The following is a 19,825-nucleotide window of genomic DNA, read 5'->3' on the forward strand; positions in this document are numbered from 1 at the left end:
AAAAGGCAGCCCCTGGGGTGGAAGCCTGTTAAGACCTGGTGGATGCCCAGCCAGCATGGCTCAGTGATTGAGGGTAGACCTATGAACCAGGAGGTCAGGTTCGATTCTGGTCAGGGCACATGCCCAGGATGAGGACTGGATCCCCAATGTAGGGCATGCAGGAGGCATTCAATCAATGATTCTCATTATTGATGTTTCTAACTCTCCCTCTCCTTTCCTCTTTGAAATCAATAAAAACATATTAAAAAAAAAAAGACCCAGTGGGCGAGTGCTAGAGTTGCCCGGGGCCTCCTGTCGTGGGGGTTCCGTGTCCACTCCAATTCTGGGGGCTCAGTACAGGGCATATTAAAGTCTACAGTTTTCAAAGACTGAACAGCAGACGCTGCTGTATGAAACACTCCCCTAAATTCCCCAACTTCAACCCCTGGAAACCTGCTCCCCTTTCTCTGCCCCGCTCTTCAGACGGAGAACGATTCTTGACTGAACACCCGGAGTCCACACTCGCTAAGCGACCCCTCCCCGGAGCGAGCCCCGCCCACCCACCCACTCAGACTAGGTCTCCAGGGTCTCCGAGCTGGAAGCGGCAGTTGGTTCCCATGGTAACTCCGCTGTTCGCCGCGTCGCGCTTTCAGGCAGGCGGCCGCGCGTTCCAATGACGTCACGGGGCCACTTTCCGGCCCATTGGCAGAGTCGGGCTGGAGTTGTGAGGACCCGGGGCGCCATGGGGGCCACTGGCGACGCCGAGCAGCCGCGGGGACCCGGCGGGGCAGAGCGGGGCGGCCCGGAGCTGGGAGATGCGGGCGCAGCGGGGCAGCTGGTTCTCACGGTGAGAGTGCCCCGAGGAAGGCCGGGCGGCCTGGGCTCGGGCCGGCAGGGCCTCGGGTTCCCGGGACCCTAGCCCGCGGGCAAAAGAACGCGGAGGCTGGAGCTGCCGATGGGGGGTGGGCGTTTTTCTCATTCCGACGACCAGGATTCAAGTTCTGGTGCCGCCCTCCGCGCTAGGTGACGTGGGGCAGTCGGGTCAAGGCCCCGTTTCTTCTTCTAAAAGCGGAGGTGATGAGTGTCTGCCTCCCAAGGTGGTGGGGATGGGATAGAAATGCGATCAAGCGCCCAGCACACATCATCTGCCACCGGAGTAGGTCCTCGGTACACACTGGTTCCCTGCCTCCAGCCGGTCCTGGAAAGGTGGGGTCGGGGCTTTTGAGGCAGGAATCTCTCCCTGGGTTTCTCTTCCCTGGCAGGGCCTTCCAACCACTGCCCGCCCCGATCAACCGCAAGCGGGGAGAAGTGGTGAAAGCACCTGAGAAGCAGGGCTGTCTGGGTTCAACTTCATACTCACCCTCCACCTTCACCCCAGTGTCACGGACTTCGGTGACACCTGCTCCCTTGGTCCCCACAGAATCCTTGGAACATAATGATAAAGCACCGGCAGGTGCAGCGAAGGGGCCGCCGCTCACAGATGACCACCAGGTGAGGCTGGCTCTGGATGGGACTTGCCTCCCAGGCACTGTCCTGGAAGGCAGCTTTGGGGCCCTAATGGAGGGCTGAGAAGAGATCGTCACGCAGGAGAAAGAGCACTGGGCTAGAAAAGAGGAGACTCAGGTTCTGTGGCTCTGTGTGGCCTTGAGCAAGTCACTTCCCCCTCTGAATTCCTCTTCAAAATGAGGGGACCGGAGAGATGAAACAATGCCTAAGCCCAGCTGGGGTGGCTCAGTGGTTGAGCGTCAACCCATGAACCAGGAGATCCCAGTTCAATTCCTGGTCAGGGCACATGCGGGGGTTGCTGGCTCGATCCCCAGTAGGGGGCGTGCTAGAGGCAACCAATCAATGATTCTCTCTCATCATTTATGTTTCTATCCTTCTCTCCCTCTCCCTCTCTCTGAAATCAATAAAAACATATTTTTTAAAAGCGTGGCTAATAGCCCTGACAAGTTTGGCTCAGTGGCTAGAGCGTCAGCCTATGGACTGAAGAGTCCCAGGTTTGATTCCGGTGAAGGGCATGTACCTTGTTTGTGGGCACATCCCCAGTAGGGGGTGTGCAGGAGACGGCTGATGGATGTTTCTCTCTCATGGATGTTTCTAACTCTCTATCCCTCTACCTTCCTCTCTGTAAAAAATCAATTAAAAAAAAAAAAGTAAAACTAAATAATTACTTTAAAAAAATAGTGTGGCTAATAGGATCCATAGGGTACTATTACCCTGTGGTAATAGGGTAATAATTAATAAAAATTGTTATCATTAAATAGATAATAAGAGGGATAGGAGAGAGCACAAGATGAGCCTTTGAAATGCTGATTATATTTTTTGACCTGGATAGTGATTACATGGATGTTCACTAACACTGTTTGTTAATGTGTATAGACTTTTCTATATAAGTATTATACAGTATTTCATAACACTTTTAAAACAATACTCATTTTATAGAGTTATGAGATGAGATGAAGGCATGCATCTATGTAGTTTGCAGAGAACCTGGGCACATAGCTAGTTTTCAGTAAAAACTATCCATTATTGTCATTAAAGGATTCTATGTCAGTAACTAGCTGGGCAGACTAAGAAAGGGTGTGTTTGGGATATGTCCCCTGACTGTGCCTCCCTCCTGAATGCAGTTTCACAGATCCTGCTATCTCCATGGACCTGCTCCGAGCTGTGCTGCAGCCTAGCATCAACGAGGAGATCCAGACTGTGTTCAACAAGTACATGAAGGTGAGGGGACACAAAAGTAGAACATTAAACGGGAGAAAGACTCATGAGCAGTCTTTTCCTGCTGCACTATCTCCCTGGCTCTCTCTGGTACACACAGATATCTAGAGTTTTCCCATTCTGAACCCCCGAGAACTTTTTTCTCTCTTTAGGGGTAATTTGAGCACCTCTTTGGCCAAGCTATTGTGAGGAGGAAATGACTTAAGTGTAATGTGCTCAGAACTGTGCTTGGAACATAACAGGTTGCTTTTATTATTTGTTTAATAATATCACCATTATTATTATTTAAATTCTTTTTCACCCTAGCCAGTTTGGCTCAGTAGATAGAGCATCAGCCTGCTGACCAGAGAGTCCCAGGTTCAGTTCTGGTCAAGGGCATGTACCTCGGTTGCTGGCTCCTTCCTGGCCCAGACCATGGTTGGGGCTCGTGCAGGATGTGTTTCTCTCTCATCAGTGTTTCTCTCTGTCTTTCCCTCTCTCTTCTACTCTCCCTAAAAATCAATGGAAAAATATCCTCGGGTGAGGATTAACAACAACAACAACAACAACAAAATTATTTTCTAGGACCATAAATAAAGTTCTACATGATTCTACCTGAATTCCTCTCAGATGCTTCAAACCCAGCATATTCAGAACTGAACTCTTTTTCTTTCTAGACCTTCCCCCTCTTACATTTACTCATTCATTCAAGAAGTATTTACTGAGCGTCTCCCATAATGGCAGACACTATTCTAGGCACTGGGGATGCAGCAGTGAACAGTATGGACAATGTCCTTGCCCTCTTTTAGCAAATTTGTACCTTGTTAGGGAATGCCAGAGAGAGGGGGAAGAGAGCGACCAATGGGGAACAGAGGTGCTATTTCGTAGATTGTGACGGGGAAAGTCCTATGATAAAAGGTCATTTAAGCAGAGATTTGAATAACGTGAGAAAAGAACAAGCCATGCAGAAACGTGGGTGAGAAGCCATCCCAGCCGAGGGAACAGGCCAGAGGCCCTGAGACAGGACTGTGCTTGGCACATTGAAAGCACCCAAGTGGCAAGTGTGACCGGAACAGACTGAGCCAGGGGAGAGTAGTAGGAGAGGTGATCAGAGACATAACAGGGGCCCAGCTCATGCAGAACCTTGAAGCCATTGTAAGGACTTTGTGTTTTATTATGAGTAAAATAAAGTTCTTGGAGAGTTTTGAGCAGAGCATGTGATCTGAACTTTTTTTTTTTAATATATTTTATTGATTTTTTTTTTACAGAGAGGAAGGGAGAGGGATAGAGAGTTAGAAACATCGATGAGAGAGAAACATCGATCAGCTGCCTCCTGCACACCCCCTACTGGGGATGTGCCCACAACCAAGGTACATGCCCTTGACCGGAATCGAACCTGGGACCCTTGAGTCCGCAGGCCCGCACTCTATCCACTGAGCCAAACGGTTAGGGCTGATCTGAACATTTTTTAAAGAGTTACTCTGACTGTTGTATAGAGAATATACTGCAGGAGGACCAGTTAGGAGACTTGACATGATAGTGGCTTAAGTGTTAGCTGTGCAAATGTTGGGAAAGAGTCCAATTCTTTATGTATTTTAAAAGTAGTGCCCGGCTGGTGTGGCTCACTTGTTCAACATCCCCCTATGAACCAGGAGGTCTCAGTTCGATTCCCAGTCAGGGCACATCCCCAGTTGTGAGCTCAGTCCCCAGCAGGAGGCAGCCGATAGATGATTCTCTCTCATCACTGATGTTTCATCTCTCTCTCTCCCTCTCCCTTCCTCTCTGAAATCATTACAAATAATAAATAAATACATACATGCATGCATGCATCTATATGTATAAAAAGCCAGTGACCAGAACGACCAGTCGCTATGATGCCCACTGCAGCCAGCCAACTGGCCCAATTCGGGGCAGGGCCCCCTTGGCCAACCTCCCACAGCCCCTCCCCCCAGCTGGCCCCATCCCCCATTGGCCCACCCCACCCCAATTGGGGGTGGGGCTGGCTGGCACACTACCCGCGGCCCTTTCCCCAAGCCGGCCCCATCCCCAATCGCCCCACCCTCACCCCAGCCAGGCCAGCCCCCATGGGGCCCTGATTGGGGATGGGGCCAGCAGCCAACCTCCTGCGGCCCCTCCCCTTGCCCAGCCAGCCCCCGATGGCCCCGATTGGGGGGTAGGTGGGCCTGCCAGCCAACCTCCCATGGTCCCTCCCCCCAGCCGGCCAGCTCCCCCCCCCCCCCCCCCCCCGCACCCAATAGGCCTCGATCTCCGGGCAGGCCAAGGGACCCCCCCACCTGGGCACGAATTTGTGCACTGGGCCTCTAGTACATAAATAAAATCCCTCAGTGACTTTCCACTGTCTCTGGGTAAAATTCAAATTCCTTATGGCATATATGGCCCAAAGTGATCAGACCCCAGCCACACACTCCTTATTCCCTGTCATTACTATCACTACTTTTTGTATGTCCCAGAATGCACCATGTATTCTCATACCTCCACACTTTTACACATGCAGAAATAATGAAGCCAGTAAGGGAAGGCTAGGCCAGGATTTAATCTGTGATTGCCTGCCTCCAAAGCCCTTTTCTTGTTGCTTATTTGAATAATGGATACCATGATTCAGGAACCTTCTCCCCTGGACAAATGCTGGATAAATACAATTTGTGGCACTAGGCTTCCCTCTTTATAGTCAGTAAAGATACCTCTTATCGCACTTGTGTTCGGGCAAAGTACAAATAAATTGATTACATCACAGCTTTGATTTGACTTGACTTCATCTGATCACTTTGTTTGACAGTATTCAGAAAAGATCCAGACTAGAAGGTCCTGGTTGAATCTGACTTTGTCCAATCTCAAAGGTACATCTGTAGGATGGGAGGAGTGGGGCCTGGCCAGGGTCTCAGGATACCAGCAGCTCCAACTGGGGGAAGGGAAAGCAGAAGGTTCCACCCCAGGTAAGAGGGAGAGCTTGAGCCTGAAAACTAGGTGATGTGAGGCCCCGAACAAGGCCTGAGAACACGTTCACAACGAGAGCCCAAGTCATGTCTCTAGGGCAAAGTATTACTTAGATCCCTCAAGTAGTCACCTTTCATGTCAAAAATATATTTTGCTATATGTCCTTACTGTGATTTGTTTTTCTTACTGTGATTTTTAATATTTGCATATTTATGGTATGGCCTGAGCCATAATTTATTTAAGTTATACCTGGACTTTTAAGTTATTCTTTGATTTTGCTCTGTTTACACATTAATGCTGTAATGACCATCCTTTGGGTCCCTCTGTGATTATGCTCCTCCTTAAATGAGGGTAGAGTGGGGAAATGAACCTGGAATATGAGTCTAAATCTGTCTGATCTCAAAGCCATACTCAGAATCACTTTTCCCTTCTGTATGAGATATGGTAAAAGCTTCTCTTCTATTTATTTCTTTGTGTTTAACCCATTTAACAAAAGTACAAGAGAACAAATTCACTTTTTTTTAAAAAATACATTTTATTGATTTTTTACAGAGAGGAAGGGAGAGGGATAGAGAATCAGAAACATCGATGAGAGAGAATCATCAATCAGCTGCCTCCTGCACACCCCCCACTGGGGATGTGCCCGCAGCCAAGGTACATGCCCTTGACCGGAATCGAACCCGCGACCCTTGAGTCCACAGGCCGACGCTCTATCCACTGAGCCAAACCAGCCAGGGCACAAATTCACTTTTATTTACTTTTCAATAAGTTTAAATCCTAGAGCATTACACGGATTCTGTGTCCCAACAGGCTTAGCAGAAAGGTTGCTTCAGAATTGGGCAGGAGCCACGCCACTGTGTCCATGAGCAGAGTTCCTTTCCACAGATGACTCTGGCTTGCTTTGGTTTGCCACCAGGAGCCACTGTTCTTAGCTGTACACATAAGCACATCTCTTGCCTAGATAGTATTCTTGAGCATAAACACCTACGGTTTTAGGAAGAGCTGTGTGTGCCGCCTGATTCCAGAAACCCTGCTCGTAGCCAGCAAAAATGGGCTTGGACCATAGCCTTCCAGACATATTTGTCATTTTAGAAGTCCTGTTCCCAGCAGTCTTCCTCAGGCTCCAAGATGGTGGAGATAGATAAAAGCTTCTCTTTTTGTATATTTTTATTTTTGAGAAAGAGAGAGAGAAAGAGAGAAGGAGAGGGAGGGAGACACATCAATGTGAAAGTGAAACATTGGTCGGCTGCCTCCTGCATTGCCCCCAACCTGGGATCTATCCTGCAGTCCAAGCAGGTGCTCTGACTGGGAGTCGAACAGCACCTTTTGGTGCACAGGATGACACCCAACCAGTTGAGCCACACCAGCCAGGGCTAAAAGCTTTTCTTTTATCTTCAGTTTGCTCTTTATACTTCTCCCTAGTTCTTCCAGAAGGCAGCACTGAATGTGCGAGACAACGTTGGGGAAGAAGTGGATGCAGAGCAGCTGATCCAGGAGGCCTGTCGCAGCTGCCTAGAGCAGGTGAGACCAAATAGGACCAGAGATGTAGGCACAGGGCTTAGCCCTGGGATTGCCACTAAGAAGTGTGATCCCATCATCAATGGGGGATGCTGGAGAAGCCACTTACTTCCAGGTAGGGCTTGGCGGTGTTGCTGACAGACGGGGAGGAAAATCGTTACTATATGCCGGTATTGTGATAAATGTTTTCATATCATTTGTTCATTTACATCTCAGAAGAAACTCTTTATGGAAGACATATTTTAATCCCTAATTTACAGATGAAGAAATTGTGGCTTAGAACAAGCAAGAGTTAGAATAGCTGAGGCCCATCTCACCTCTGCAAGTACTTGGGACTTGATCCTTGAAGTTGTCACAGCCCCTGGGGACTATCACCCTTTCTGCCTCCCTGCCTCTCAGGGTGTGGCCAGGAGGCATGACATCAGGTTTATAAATGGCTGTGTTCCCAAGATAGTAGTGAACCTGTTTGCATGTGTCAGCTGCTGTTATTAATAGAAATTGTCAGCATCACCCAGACTCTGCTTGACTGAAACCATTACCTGTCAGAGATGGAAATTTCTTCATAATCAAAGCCACAAAGGCTGGTTTAAGTTCATGTCTATAAGGGTAATTATCATAAGAAGAGTGGCTGGCAAAAAAAAAAAAAAGAAGAAGAAGAAGAAGAGGATTGGCTGGCTAGCTGCTCAGGCACAGCCTCGGAAAAAGCAAGATCGGGGCCTGGGCCTCAGCTCTGAAAGGGCAGAAGAACTCCGTGCTGTCGGTGAGAGCTTACTCGCTTCTTGGTGGCATTTGTCACAGTGAATCATGTCATGTTTCTTAGAACGCTCCTCTCTTGGCTCCAGCCTCATTGACCATACCCCCTCAGCTTCCTGGGCCAGCTCCTCTTCTCTTCCTGACCTCTGGCTATTGGTGCTCTCCTGAGTTCAGTCCTCGGACCCCTTCTCTTCTGTGGCCCATTCTCATTCTGGGCTTTGAAGCCTAAAAATTTAACTGCTGCTGATTCCCAGATTATGTCTCAGCCCTGAGCTACTTCCTCCATTCTATTCTCACAGCATCCAGATCCATCCTTTTAAAGATGAATCAAATTGTCTCACTCTGCTCTTTTTTTAAAAAAATATATTTTATTGATTTTTTTACAGAGAGGAAGAAAGAGGTATAGAGAGCTAGAAACATCGATGAGAGAGAAACATCGACCAGCTGCCTCCTGCACACTCCAAACTGGGGATGTGCCCGCAACCCAGGTACATGCCCTTGACCGGAATCGAACCTGGGACCTTTCAGTCTGCAGGCCGGCGCTCTATCCACTGAGCCAAACCGGTTAGGGCTCACTCTGCTCTTTAAAACATGTTAATGACTTCACTTCGCAGGCAAAATAAAACCCTCATGCCTTGCCGTGACCCACAGAGCCCTATGTGGACTGGCTCCTGCCTCTTGGACGTCACCTCCTCCCACCTGCCCTATTGACTGTATTCTAGCCATACTGAACTCCTGCCTCTCCAGCACACCAACGCGGGGCCTTTGCACTTGCTGCCCTCACTGCCTCACGTGCTCTTCCCTTAACTCTACATAGCTGGCTCCATCTAAAGTAGCCCCTTCTCACTTCCTTCCCCACCTCCAGTTACTCTCTATCACTTCATGTGTTTATTTCCACTCTTTATTTCAACTTGAAATTATTAATAGTTCGTTTGTTTATTTTCTGCCTCCCTTCCCCCCAACTCTGCTAAAATCTTGAGTTTTATAAAATTGAGGCCTGATCTTGTTCACTGCTGTATTCCTAGCCCTAGAATATGATTCTTAATATTAGTACATTAAGTATGTGTAGAATGATTGAGAGAGTAAGTGAATGAGTGAATGAACAAACAAATGAGAACAAATGGCAAACAAGCAGCGTTCCTGCTCTCATAGTTAAGTGGACAGGTATGAAATGTCACGTGTGCGTGGAGACTTGTGCACTCTTCACTTCTGGAGGAGAAAATCACGGGGTTAATTTCAGACCTAGCGCATTGGGTCATCCAGGCGTAGACACGGCAGGCTGATATATAAGTCCAGAGCACGAAGGGGAGGCGACAGCTGAAGATAAAAAAATTGCAGTCATCAGTTTATAGATGTTAATTGAAGCTGTGAGCATAGATGAAAGCAGACAGAATACCTAATGAAAGAGGACAGAGTGAAAAGAACCAGATCTAGGAGGACGAGCCAGCAAAGAAGGCTAAGAGAGAGCGGCTAGAGAAATAGAAAAACCAGGGAAGTGTGGCCGCAGGAGCCAGCAGAAAAGTGTTTCCGGAAGGAGGCAGTGCTCAGGGCTCTCAAGTGCTCCTCCTCATCCACACGTCAGCTCAGGCTGCCTTCTCAGCAAGGCCTTCCCTGATCACCTGCTTCACGGAGCCCTCCCTTCTGGCGATTCTCTTGTCACATCTGCCTGTAGGGTTTTTTCTTGAGAGCATTTATCATGATCTGAGTCAGCTTGTTTATATGTTTATTTATTGGCTTATTATTCCCATCACCCACAGAATATAAGCTGCACAAAAGGAAGGACCTTACTGTGCTATTTCCTGCTGCTTCCTCAGCCAGTTACCTCCTAGGCACCTAATATTATTAAATGAAAACGGCAGCTTCCTGAGGAGTATATCGTATATCAATGCATTTAGTTAAAAAACACACATAGTATATATTTACATCGAAAAAAGTGAGGAAGAGCCCTAACCGGTTTGGCTCAGTGGATAGAGCGTCGGCCTGCGGACTGAGGGGTCCCAGGTTTGATTCCGGTCAAGGGCATGTACCTTGGTTGCAGGCACATCCCCAGTAGGGGGTGTGCAGGAGGCAGCTGATCGATGTTTCTCTCTCATTGATGTTTCTAACTATCTCTCTCCCTTCCTCTCTGTAAAAAAAAATCAATAAAATAGAAAAAAAAGTGAGGAAGAATTTACATTGAAATGTTAACAGTATTCTGTGGTTACTGAGATGTCAGGTTTGTTTTTTTGTTTTTTGGGGTTTTTTTTACATTTTCTAGTTTTTCAACAATGATCATTAATACTAAAGTGGGGGGGGCGGGGCGTGGTTAATGAATATGTGCTTATGTGCATATCCTGGAGTGCCTTTGTACTGACCATGAAACAGCTGTCACCCAGTTTGGAGTATGTCTCTAAAAGTGAAGGCAGAGAGGCTTCCCACCAAAACAGTGACTGTTAACACAATCTTTTCCTTTCAGGCAAAACTGCTGTTCTCAGATGGAGAAAAAGTTATACCCAGATTGACCCATGAGCTTCCAGGGATAAAGGTCAGAGTCACTGTCCTGGGGCTTAAAAGGGGACAATGACCAGGAGGCAGGGGCATTCCATGTGCCACCCATTTGTAGGACCAGGTCCAAATAGCATCCTGCTGGGAGGGTTTCTGAGGCCTGGCTCAGGGAGGGGGTGGAGGGGTGGTCCAGGGGCCCTGTCTTCTGCAATCCCAAGGAACCTGCAGCCCCCAGATACTGGCCTTCCACTGGTTCCCTTTCCTTTTTCTGCAGCGTGGTCGGCAGGCAGAAGAGGAAGGTACCCATCGAGGAAGTCCCATTCCCAAAAAGGTAAACCATCCCCACGTTTTCTGGCTGGGCAAGGCCTTAGCCCAAGGGAGAGTGGTTGGCTTCCTCAGTGCAGCCTGGGGCCTTTCTAGCATGAGAGGCAGGAACCCTGGAAACACTCGCTCTTCCTGTTCACTCTCAAGCACCATTTCGTCTCTTTGGAAAAACCATCTCCACCAGTGACCCTGGACCTGCCAATAGGGTGGGGTGGGGCTTCCACAGGGTCAGGCTCTGACAGTTGTTCTTTGTGGCAGAGGAAGGGACGGCCTCCTGGACACATCCAGTCAAATGACCGGGCAGCCCCTGGCATGGTGTGAGTAGGGACCAATAGAGCTGAAGGGAGGAACGGGAGGGAGTGGGCCTGGAGGAAAAGCGGCCAGCGTTCTGTCCCTGTAGAAGTGAGATCTGTTTAAGTCACCATGGAGGAGGGTCACCCGGGTTTGGGGGGTAGGAAAAGAAAGCAGCAAGGAGGAGGGTGTTTTATCCTGCTTTTGCCCCAGAACAGTTCAGCCAGCTTCATTAAACACCAGACTTTCTTTGTTGGTGGTATATATTGAATGTTTATAATGTGCCATAACTGGTCTAAACTCCTTACATATGTACTTTTTAATCCTTACATCCACCCTGTAATGAAGGTATAATTAATTTTGCAGATAAGGAAATAGACTCAGAATTATTTGCCCAACATCATATAACTTCTAAGGGGAAAAACTACTCCATTCCCTCTAGGATGGCATTTTCAAAGATTTTTAAAGCAACAGAATCATATATATTCCCCCCACCCCCCACCCCCCCTGAGGGAAAGGGAGAGGGAGAGAGAGAGAAACATCAATGATGAGAAAGAATCATTGATGGTTTGCCTCCTGCATGCCCCCTGGTGGGGATTGAGCCCGAAACTCGGGCATGTGCCCTTGACCGGAATCGAACCCAGGACCCTTCCGTCCACAGGCTGATGCTCTATCCACTGAGCCAAACCAGCTGGGGCCAGAATCTTTTTTCAAACAAAACTTTGCATGGAAGCCCAATATTTAAAGCAGATAAAGCCTTATTGGTCTGGTTAAAAGTGATGGGGATAGCTGGTGCCCTGGCTTAGAAGATGGAGCAGTAGTAATCATCAGACCTAGATTTGTGTCCCACCTGAGCCAGTTCCTTCCTCACTAACACAACAGCATTGCTGTTGGAATCTCCTTCTGACAGATGAGAACTGCAATTCAAAGAGGTTCTTGGACTTGATATCAGATTTAGTCCTAGGATGGCTTCTAGTCCAGTGCTTTTCTCCCCTTGTGCCTCCTCTAATGGGTTACCTGGAAGAAGTACACTCAGGGCTAAAGTGAGAGTGTAGGGGCAACTCCCACCACCAGCATCAGGCTTTCTGCCAATCCTGGACCTGAACTTAGAGAAGTCACCTTTCTTCTGTCCCCCAATCAGGTGGAAACCAAAATCCTGTGAACCAATTCGCCGAGAAGGCCCCAAGGTATGACTGTGTGAGCATGGCAGCGACCTCCATCCTAGGGGGAGACTCAGTCAAGGCTCTGGGCCCAGCAGGAGCGAAAGAGGCTGGGGTGGTGAAGGGTGTGTGCCTGCCATTCCAGAGCCATCTTACCCCTTCCCCTACCCGTAATGCTGGCCTCCCAGAAGGAGCCCAAGCAGGGGTTGGAGTTAGGGGTAAACGAAGGGAAGGGAAGGCTGAGTCTGCTGAAGACTTCTCCTTGTCAAAGCTCGTGATGTTTCCAGTACTTAGTATGTGACAGGCACGGCCCTCAATCTTCACATGGCTTCTCTCATTTAATCTTTATAACAACCTCATGCAATAAATTCTGTTACCCTTCTATAGTTGAGGAGCTTCCTTTCCTGCCAACTCCCTGTGGGCAGAAATTATATTTTATTTAGTTATCTTGTGTGCTTAATACACTTGAGTGTATACTAAGGCTTAGGGACTTGCTCACAGTCACATACTAGTAAGTGGTAGAGCCAAGTCTCAAACATAAGATCCGTCAACACCAGAGTTTGTGTTGTTAACCATTAGCCTCTGTTGCCTTCGGAACATTGTTTACAAGCCCTTTTAGCAGTAGAATCCTCTCTTTAAGTAAAATCACATGTGGAAGCCAGGAAGGTAGGTGAAAGCTCCACTGTCCTGGTTGAGGCTGCCAGTATGAATGGCCCACCTCTTGTCGTGCTGGCCCTTTGCCTTCACACAGCGACCACACCTTTCTTCTAAAACTCTGCTCCCTTAAAGCAGGTGGTCCTGCGTTCTCCTGGGTCTTTCCGGTCTTTCTGTTCCTCCCAAACATCTTTCTGTCTTTTGGGAGTTCTTGCTCAGCAATGACCCATACAAAGGGCATTTCCCAAAGTTCCCTCCTTGGCCCACTTCTCCATCTAGTTCCTCTCTGGATGATCTAAATAATTCACTCCTGTGGTTTCAAGGACCAGTGTACTAAACCTGCCATACTTCTTGGTTTGTCCCACACTCCCTTTCTAGTTTAAAACTTATATATCCCACTACCTACTAGATCTCCCTGCCTGGAATTTCCGTGGCATTTCAAACTCAGATATCCAAAATGGATATCAGAGTCTTTCCTCAGCTGTCTTTTATGGTCTCTACTTTAGTCATCTTTGCCTCTTCCTCTCCTTCCACCCTGGGTGCTTCCACCTCCTAAATATATCATAGTTGCTATTCCCTCCTCTTCATCCTTACTGCTATCCTGGCTCAGGCCCTCATCTTCCTTCAAAACTGAGCTGTCCCCCTGCCTGTAGTCTGCCACTTCACATCCAGAAGCCGCACTGCAGAAGAGTGAGCTATCTTTAAAGCAGATCTGCTCCTCCGTGCAGAGGCCCTCAGTGACTCCCCATAGCCTCCAGAATGAGCAAATGTACTAGGGCCTTCAGCCCTCTCTGCTTCTCTCTCCAGCCTCATTAATTGCGACGCCCTAATTTGTGCTCTCTCTTTTAGCAACACAGAATGATTTATAGTCTCTCCAGGTTCCCTCACCAGCTCTCACCTGCCTTTCTTCCTCCCAGCTACCCTGTCTAACTTGTGCTCATCCTTCCAGAATCAACTTGCCAATTACCTCTTTAAGGAAGCCTTCTTGTTTTCCTTCTCTTTGGCACCCCTCCCACCTACACTCGCCTGTATATCATTGCCCATCTCATGATGGTATAATTATCTATACCAAGCATGTCAAACTCACGGCCCACGGGCCACATGCCTCGTTTATTTGGCCTGTGTTAGCCTTTGAGTTTGACATGCTTGATCTATACACATAAGTCTGTAGACCCTGAAAAACAGAAACTATCTTACTTATCTCTTTAACCCCAGTATCTAGCACAGGGCCTAGCATAGTGTAAATATTCAGTTTCTTGAATCAACTCTTTTGAATAATGGAATAAGGGTGGTGTTGGTAGACGGGAGGGAGAGGAATGTTTCTTTCCCGCCCATCAGATAAACCTCACCCTCACCAGCCTGTCTATTTTTTGCGTAGTGGGACCCAGCTCGGCTGAATGAATCTACCACCTTTGTGTTAGGATCTCGAGCCAACAAGTAAGTCTTAGAGCTTTGGCACTGAGGAAGGAGTCCACCCCTAGGACTACAACTGCTGGAATCCTTACATTTGTCTGTTATATTTCAGAGCCCTGGGGATGGGGGGCACCAGAGGGAGAATCTACATCAAGCACCCACACCTCTTTAAGGTAGGTGAGAGCTGGGGGTCAGGCAGGCCATTTCAGGGGAATATGTGACGTTGGGAACTGTACACGGCACAGAGAAGCTTGGGGCAAATACCGATCTGGGAGTCAAGGTATCTGGGTTCTAGTTGCCCTCGACCTTACCTTTTATAATTTATATAACAACTCTGTGCCTCAATAATAGCTTCTTGTCTTGTGTGTTTATTGTGTACCGAACCTGGTTTTATAGGTGCCACACTTACATTATGGAACTTCCTTTAAGATGGAATGGCTGAGAAAGGCTAAGTGACTTGCTCAGAATCACTCAGTAGTAACTAGTGAGTCAGGTCTGTCCTCAGCAAAACCTGAGGTCTTGTGCATGTTATTAAACTAGGTCTCCCTCATTTTTTTTTTTTTTATTTATCGTTAAACCTCATCTGAGGATATTTTACCATTGATTTTTTTTTTCTTTTAAGAAAGTGGAAGGGAGGGCAGGAGCGGGGGAGAGAGAAACATTGATGTGAAAGAGAGACATCAATTAGTTGCCTCCGAACGAGCCCTGACCAGGGCAGAGATCAAACCTGCTACCCTTGACTGGGAATCAAACCCATGACCCTTAGGTGCACAAGCCAGAGCTGCTTCATTTCATCATAATGGCTGTATAGAATTCATAGAATAAATATTCCATCATTTATTTCACTACTCCCCTGTTGTTAGATATTTAAGTTTTTTCCAACAGTTGCTATCATAAACAATGCTGCACAAAACAAACTTGTGTACATGTATGGGTGATTCTGAAGGGTAAATCCCTGGAAATGGGATTTTTCTGGGTCAGAAAATGCACACTTTTAAGTTTTTGACTAATGTTTATATTATACTAGAGGCCCGGTGCACAACATTTGTGCACTGGAGGGATGGGGGTCCCTGAGCCTGGTCTGCGCCCTCTCACAGTCTGGGACTCCTCGGGGGATGTCCCCTCAGGGAGCGGGCCTAAGCCAGCAGTTGGACATCCCCTGCGGGGGTCCTTAATGCTGCTGCAGAGGCAAGAGAAGCTCCCACTACTGCACTCGCTAGCCATGAGCCTGGCTTCTGGCTGAGTGACCACCAGGGGGCAGCTCCTGCATTGAGCTTTTGTTCTCTAGTGGTCAGTGTGCATCATAGTGACCAGTCTTCTACTGTTTGATTGATTTGCATATTAACCTTTTATTATATAGGATGGGAGGTGAAATAATTATTCAAACTCAAAGTTAGTAACCATACAGATTTCCCAGTTGGTCTCTATTTCAAATGTTCTGCCTGTTTTATAAAACCTATCTATATTGAGCACTTATTATGTGTCAGATACTATGTTTAGCACTTTTTATGCACCACTTTATTCTTTTTTTTTTTTTTTTAAGAGAACGTTTATTAAAGTTGGGGATAGTGAAACAAGAAAGGGATGGGGAAATGAGCCTAGGCTCACTAAGTGGTCAGACAAAAGAGGGTCTTGGGGACAGGTTTAGAGGGTTTGCCCAGGATGAATTGCCACTGACCATTGTTGCTCTGGTTGTAAGCCTCCTGGGGTCCCTCAGAGTTTAGGTGACTCATCCCTGTGGGGAAAGAAAGTGGGAAGGCTTGTGCATGCAAGCAGGCCCATTTTACTTATTCTTAACAACTGCTGGGGTCCAACCCCAGCAGGTCCAGGGGTCCCCAAAGGTGTGGACGGAGTCGGCGAAGAAGGAATGACACAGAGACAGCGTTTCAGTTGATCAGCAGCCTAGCCAGGATCTCTAGCCAAGTTCTGGTCAGGATCTCCAGCGAAGTTCTGGTTAGGATCTGCAGCCAGGTTCTGTGTCCACGTTCTCTTGCTAGGTTCTCCAGCCAGGTTCTGTCCAGGTTCTCCAGCCAGGTTCAGTCACCAGGTTCTAGTCAGGTTCTCTTGCCATGTTCTATCCAGGTTCTGTAGCCAGGTTCTCTTGCCAGGTTCTGTGGCCAAGTTCGGTGTCTAGGTTCTTCAGCCAGGTTTTCTCGCTAGGTTCTGTCTCTAGGTTCTGTGTCCAGTTTCTGTCCAGGATCTTTTGCCATGTTCTCTCCAGCGAAGTTCTTCTGTCTCTAGGTTCTGTGTAGGTTCTGTGTCTAGGTTCTGTGTGTATTCTGTTGTCTTGTTACATCTGTATTTATACCAGTTGATTCCAGTCCTATCAATCTCTATTCCAAAGGTTAGGGCATTTCTTATCTCCATTCCAGGGAGTAAAGATTATGTAGCTTAAGCATGATTGTTTGTAGTTAAAGTGATTAATTACCCGTCTGGCACTTAGTTAAGGGGTTTTATTCCCTCCCTAACTTCAGGGGAAAATCCCTACCTGGAGAAACAACTTTTCTCAGAGAGGTGACCTTGGTTAAAACACATACTGCCAAGAAGGTGAGCAAACATATTAAGAACAGTATGCCATATATGCCAGGTCCCTTGAAACAGCAAGGATGGACCGGCTCCCGACAAACAACAACCCTATAAGTATTAATACTGTCTTTTTCACAGATGAAGATACTGAGTCTCAAGGAAATTACTGCCCAGGTTTATACTGTCTAATAAGTGGCAGAAACCAGACTTTAAACCTTTTTTGTCTAATTCCAAAACCAGGTTCTTAAATGTGATGCTATCCTTCCTTCCCCTGAGCATGAAGTGTCCTAGTTTTTGTTTTAGGAAATATGGTCACCGTAATAGTCATATGTTATAAGCTTCCTCAAATCATTATTTCAGAGAGGAGTAGAGCTCTATAATAAGAGTCAGACCCATTGCCTGAGATGCTGTGTATTGAGAAACATAGGGGTTGGGGAATTAGATGGTAACTAAATCTCTGGAAATTGGGTCCCGCTCCTGGTTTCCTGGGCTCAACTGCACTTTTTCTGAAGAGGTTGGTGAGCCCTCTGCATCCACCCAGCTAGGACAAGGTCTTGTTCATAAGAATTGCTCAAGGGCCCGGAGTATGATCTGGGAGCAAATAAGGAAAGCCCCTCACACCAGGCTAATGTCTCCTGTGACTTCATCCCTCAGTACGCAGCTGATCCCCAGGACAAGCACTGGCTGGCCGAGCAACATCACATGCGGGCAACAGGAGGGAAGATGGTGAGCACTGTTCCCTCGTGCCACTGCCAAAGACCCACACAGCCCAGGGTTCTGGCTATTGGTGGCAGCTTACCTCCAAATCTGAGAGATTCTCAAAGCCTGATGAGTGTAGAAAGACAGGCATGTAAGGGCAGAGAGGGCCTGGTCCTTCATGCTGAACAGCAGGCTGGAATCCCTGGATTTCCTTTGCTGTCCCTAGGTCTCCCACACAGCACCCCCTCAGCCCCTCCTCACCTCATTCCTCATTCATAGCTTTTATTAGCTAAGGAGAAGAATGGCAGGTACAAGACACACTACTACTTCTCCCTTGTGCCTGTTGTCAGATTTCACTCATCAATCACAACATTCTGCACCTGGCACCATTAAAGAATCTTTTCTCAACACAGTGCTTAGTCCCTCTGCGGGGATTGCTCCTATTAGAATCTCATGGCCTTGCAAACCAGTATGCCATCTCCTTTCTGGTACTGAAAGCTGTCTTTTATTTTACTGCTATATTTAGACCTACACCCTGTCTCAAAAAATAGGTGAGGGGGAGACAGGATCTAAAATTAGGCCATGAGCAAGAATAGTTTTTTTGTTTTGTTTTGTTTTTATTGCTGACTTGGGAGGCCAGTACACTTCTGGATTTCCAGCTCTAGGCCCCTCTCAAGAACACCTAGTCTGTTACAAAGTTTGCAGTGTCCTTAAGGTGACAGTCAAATGACCCAAGGGACACACAAGTAATTATTCCTGACCCCAAGACTAGAAAGACATGTCTCCCACAGAAGACTTTTTTATGTGATGAGCAACAGCCTCTGTATGGGAAGCTCACAAGAGGGCTCTCGCCCACTGCAGCCCATGGCATTGTGCCAGCAGTTTTACAGGCCCCAAGGCAATACAGCCCAGTTACTAGACAGTTTTCCCTTCTGCCACAAAGTTCAAAACCAAGTAATCTTGGTTCCCAGAGTTAACATAGCTTCCTCCAGTTTCCTTTTTGCCTGTATATTTCACTAGCTCTCTTGCCATTGTGTTATTAAGTACCTTGGGATCCTTTTTTATTTTATTTTTTAATATATTTTTACTTATTTCAGAGAGGGAGAGAGATAGAAAGAAATATCAATGATGAACCCTAGCTGGTTTGGCTCAGTGGATAGACCATTGGCCTGTGGGCTAAAAGGTCTCAGGTTCAGTTCCGTCAAGGGCATCTGCCTAGGTTTCGGGCTCGATCCCCAGTGGGGGGCGTGCAGAAGGCAGCCGATTGATGAGTCTCTGTCATCATTGATGTTTCTCTCTCTCTCTCCCTCTCCCTTCTTCTCTGAAGTCAATAAGAATATATTTTAAAAAAAGAAAAAAAAACATCGATGATGAGAGAGAATCATTGATTGGCTGCCTCCTGCATACCCCCTATTGGGGATGGAACCCACAACTGAGCATGTGCCCTGACTGGGAATCGAACCATGACCTTATGGTTCATAGGTCCACCCTCAACCACTGAGCCACACCCAGCCAGGATCAGGGTCCTTTTATAAAAGAGGAGAAAGTTATAGTCACCAGTCTCCACTCCCCAATCCATAGTTCCTATTTGAGTGAAAGATTGCCTCAAGGAACTGTTCCCCAGACAGTCCCTGTTTACGCTCCCCTACTAAGTTATAACTATGCCCCCCTCCCTTACAGCCCTTACATTAAGCAAATGTTTAATAATGTGTGGTTGAGTTACACAGAAATGAATCAAAGATGACGATCACTTTCCTTTGCTCCTGGTCCAGGCCTACCTCCTCATTGAAGAGGACATCCGGGATCTCGCTGCCAGCGATGATTACAGGTAAATCCAGATCTGTCCCCTACTCTCTCCCCTGCCTTACAGTACCCCCAGGATGAGCTGGGGCCTACATCCTGTCTTCAACTTTTTTCCTCAATGTCTTTGTCAGAGGATGCCTGGACCTGAAGTTAGAGGAGCTGAAATCCTTTGTCCTACCCTCCTGGATCGTTGAGAAGATGCGAAAGTACATGGAGACTCAACGGACAGAGAATGAGCATCGTGCAGTTGAAGCACCTGCACAGACCTGAAGCCAGGTGGCCTGGCCACACTAGGCAGCCTTCCTCCTGACCCTCTTTCCCTGTGGCCGAGGCCACCACTGAGACTGCTCCCAGATGGATGATAAGCGGCATTAAGCTGTGCCTCACAGGGGTGATTCACTACAGGGCATCCCCAGACTGGCATGTACTTCTATATTTGTAAAGTCATTAGGATAAGAAGCAATTAAACAGTTTGTAATAAACACAGATGATGAGCCTGCTGTGTGTTCTGCCTTGCGGGGGCTGACAAAACATCAAGGATTCTAGAAGTGGGTAGCGGAAAG

At 47.5% G+C, this 19,825-nt stretch overlaps 1 protein-coding gene across 3 annotated transcripts; it reads left to right on the plus strand.

Annotated features, from left to right (window-relative positions):
• The first annotated feature begins 654 nt into the window (after positions 1-654).
• Positions 655-19,756, plus strand: DNTTIP1 (deoxynucleotidyltransferase terminal interacting protein 1). 3 transcript variants are annotated; one of them, XM_036322468.1, is made up of 13 exons: positions 655-826; positions 1,400-1,470; positions 2,610-2,706; positions 7,060-7,158; positions 10,364-10,432; positions 10,667-10,723; positions 10,975-11,033; positions 12,149-12,194; positions 14,200-14,258; positions 14,347-14,407; positions 17,415-17,486; positions 19,232-19,287; positions 19,394-19,756. In XM_036322468.1, the coding sequence occupies exons 1-13, from the start codon at positions 722-724 to the stop codon at positions 19,530-19,532; spliced, it is 990 nt and encodes a 329-aa protein (XP_036178361.1). In that variant the 5' UTR covers positions 655-721; the 3' UTR covers positions 19,533-19,756. The 3 variants fall into 3 exon arrangements, with proteins under 3 accessions (XP_036178361.1, XP_036178364.1, XP_036178362.1); XM_036322469.1 differs by having other exon boundaries at positions 696-826; positions 1,358-1,470; XM_036322471.1 differs by lacking the exon at positions 1,400-1,470.
• Positions 19,757-19,825: the final 69 nt, after the last annotated feature.

Source organism: Myotis myotis, unplaced genomic scaffold, assembly GCF_014108235.1.
Source record: "Myotis myotis isolate mMyoMyo1 unplaced genomic scaffold, mMyoMyo1.p scaffold_m19_p_9, whole genome shotgun sequence".
Taxonomy (NCBI): Eukaryota; Metazoa; Chordata; class Mammalia; order Chiroptera; family Vespertilionidae; genus Myotis; species Myotis myotis.

Bases quoted from the DNA above. Each gene is read 5' to 3' on its own strand.
- DNTTIP1 (XM_036322468.1), top strand. From the start codon at position 722: ATGGGGGCCACTGGCGACGCCGAGCAGCCGCGGGGACCCGGCGGGGCA. The intron at 11,034-12,148 runs GTGAGTAGGGAC...TCCCCCAATCAG, and splicing joins CGGGCAGCCCCTGGCATGGT to GTGGAAACCAAAATCCTGTG. The intron at 17,487-19,231 runs GTGAGCACTGTT...CTCCTGGTCCAG, and splicing joins GGGCAACAGGAGGGAAGATG to GCCTACCTCCTCATTGAAGA.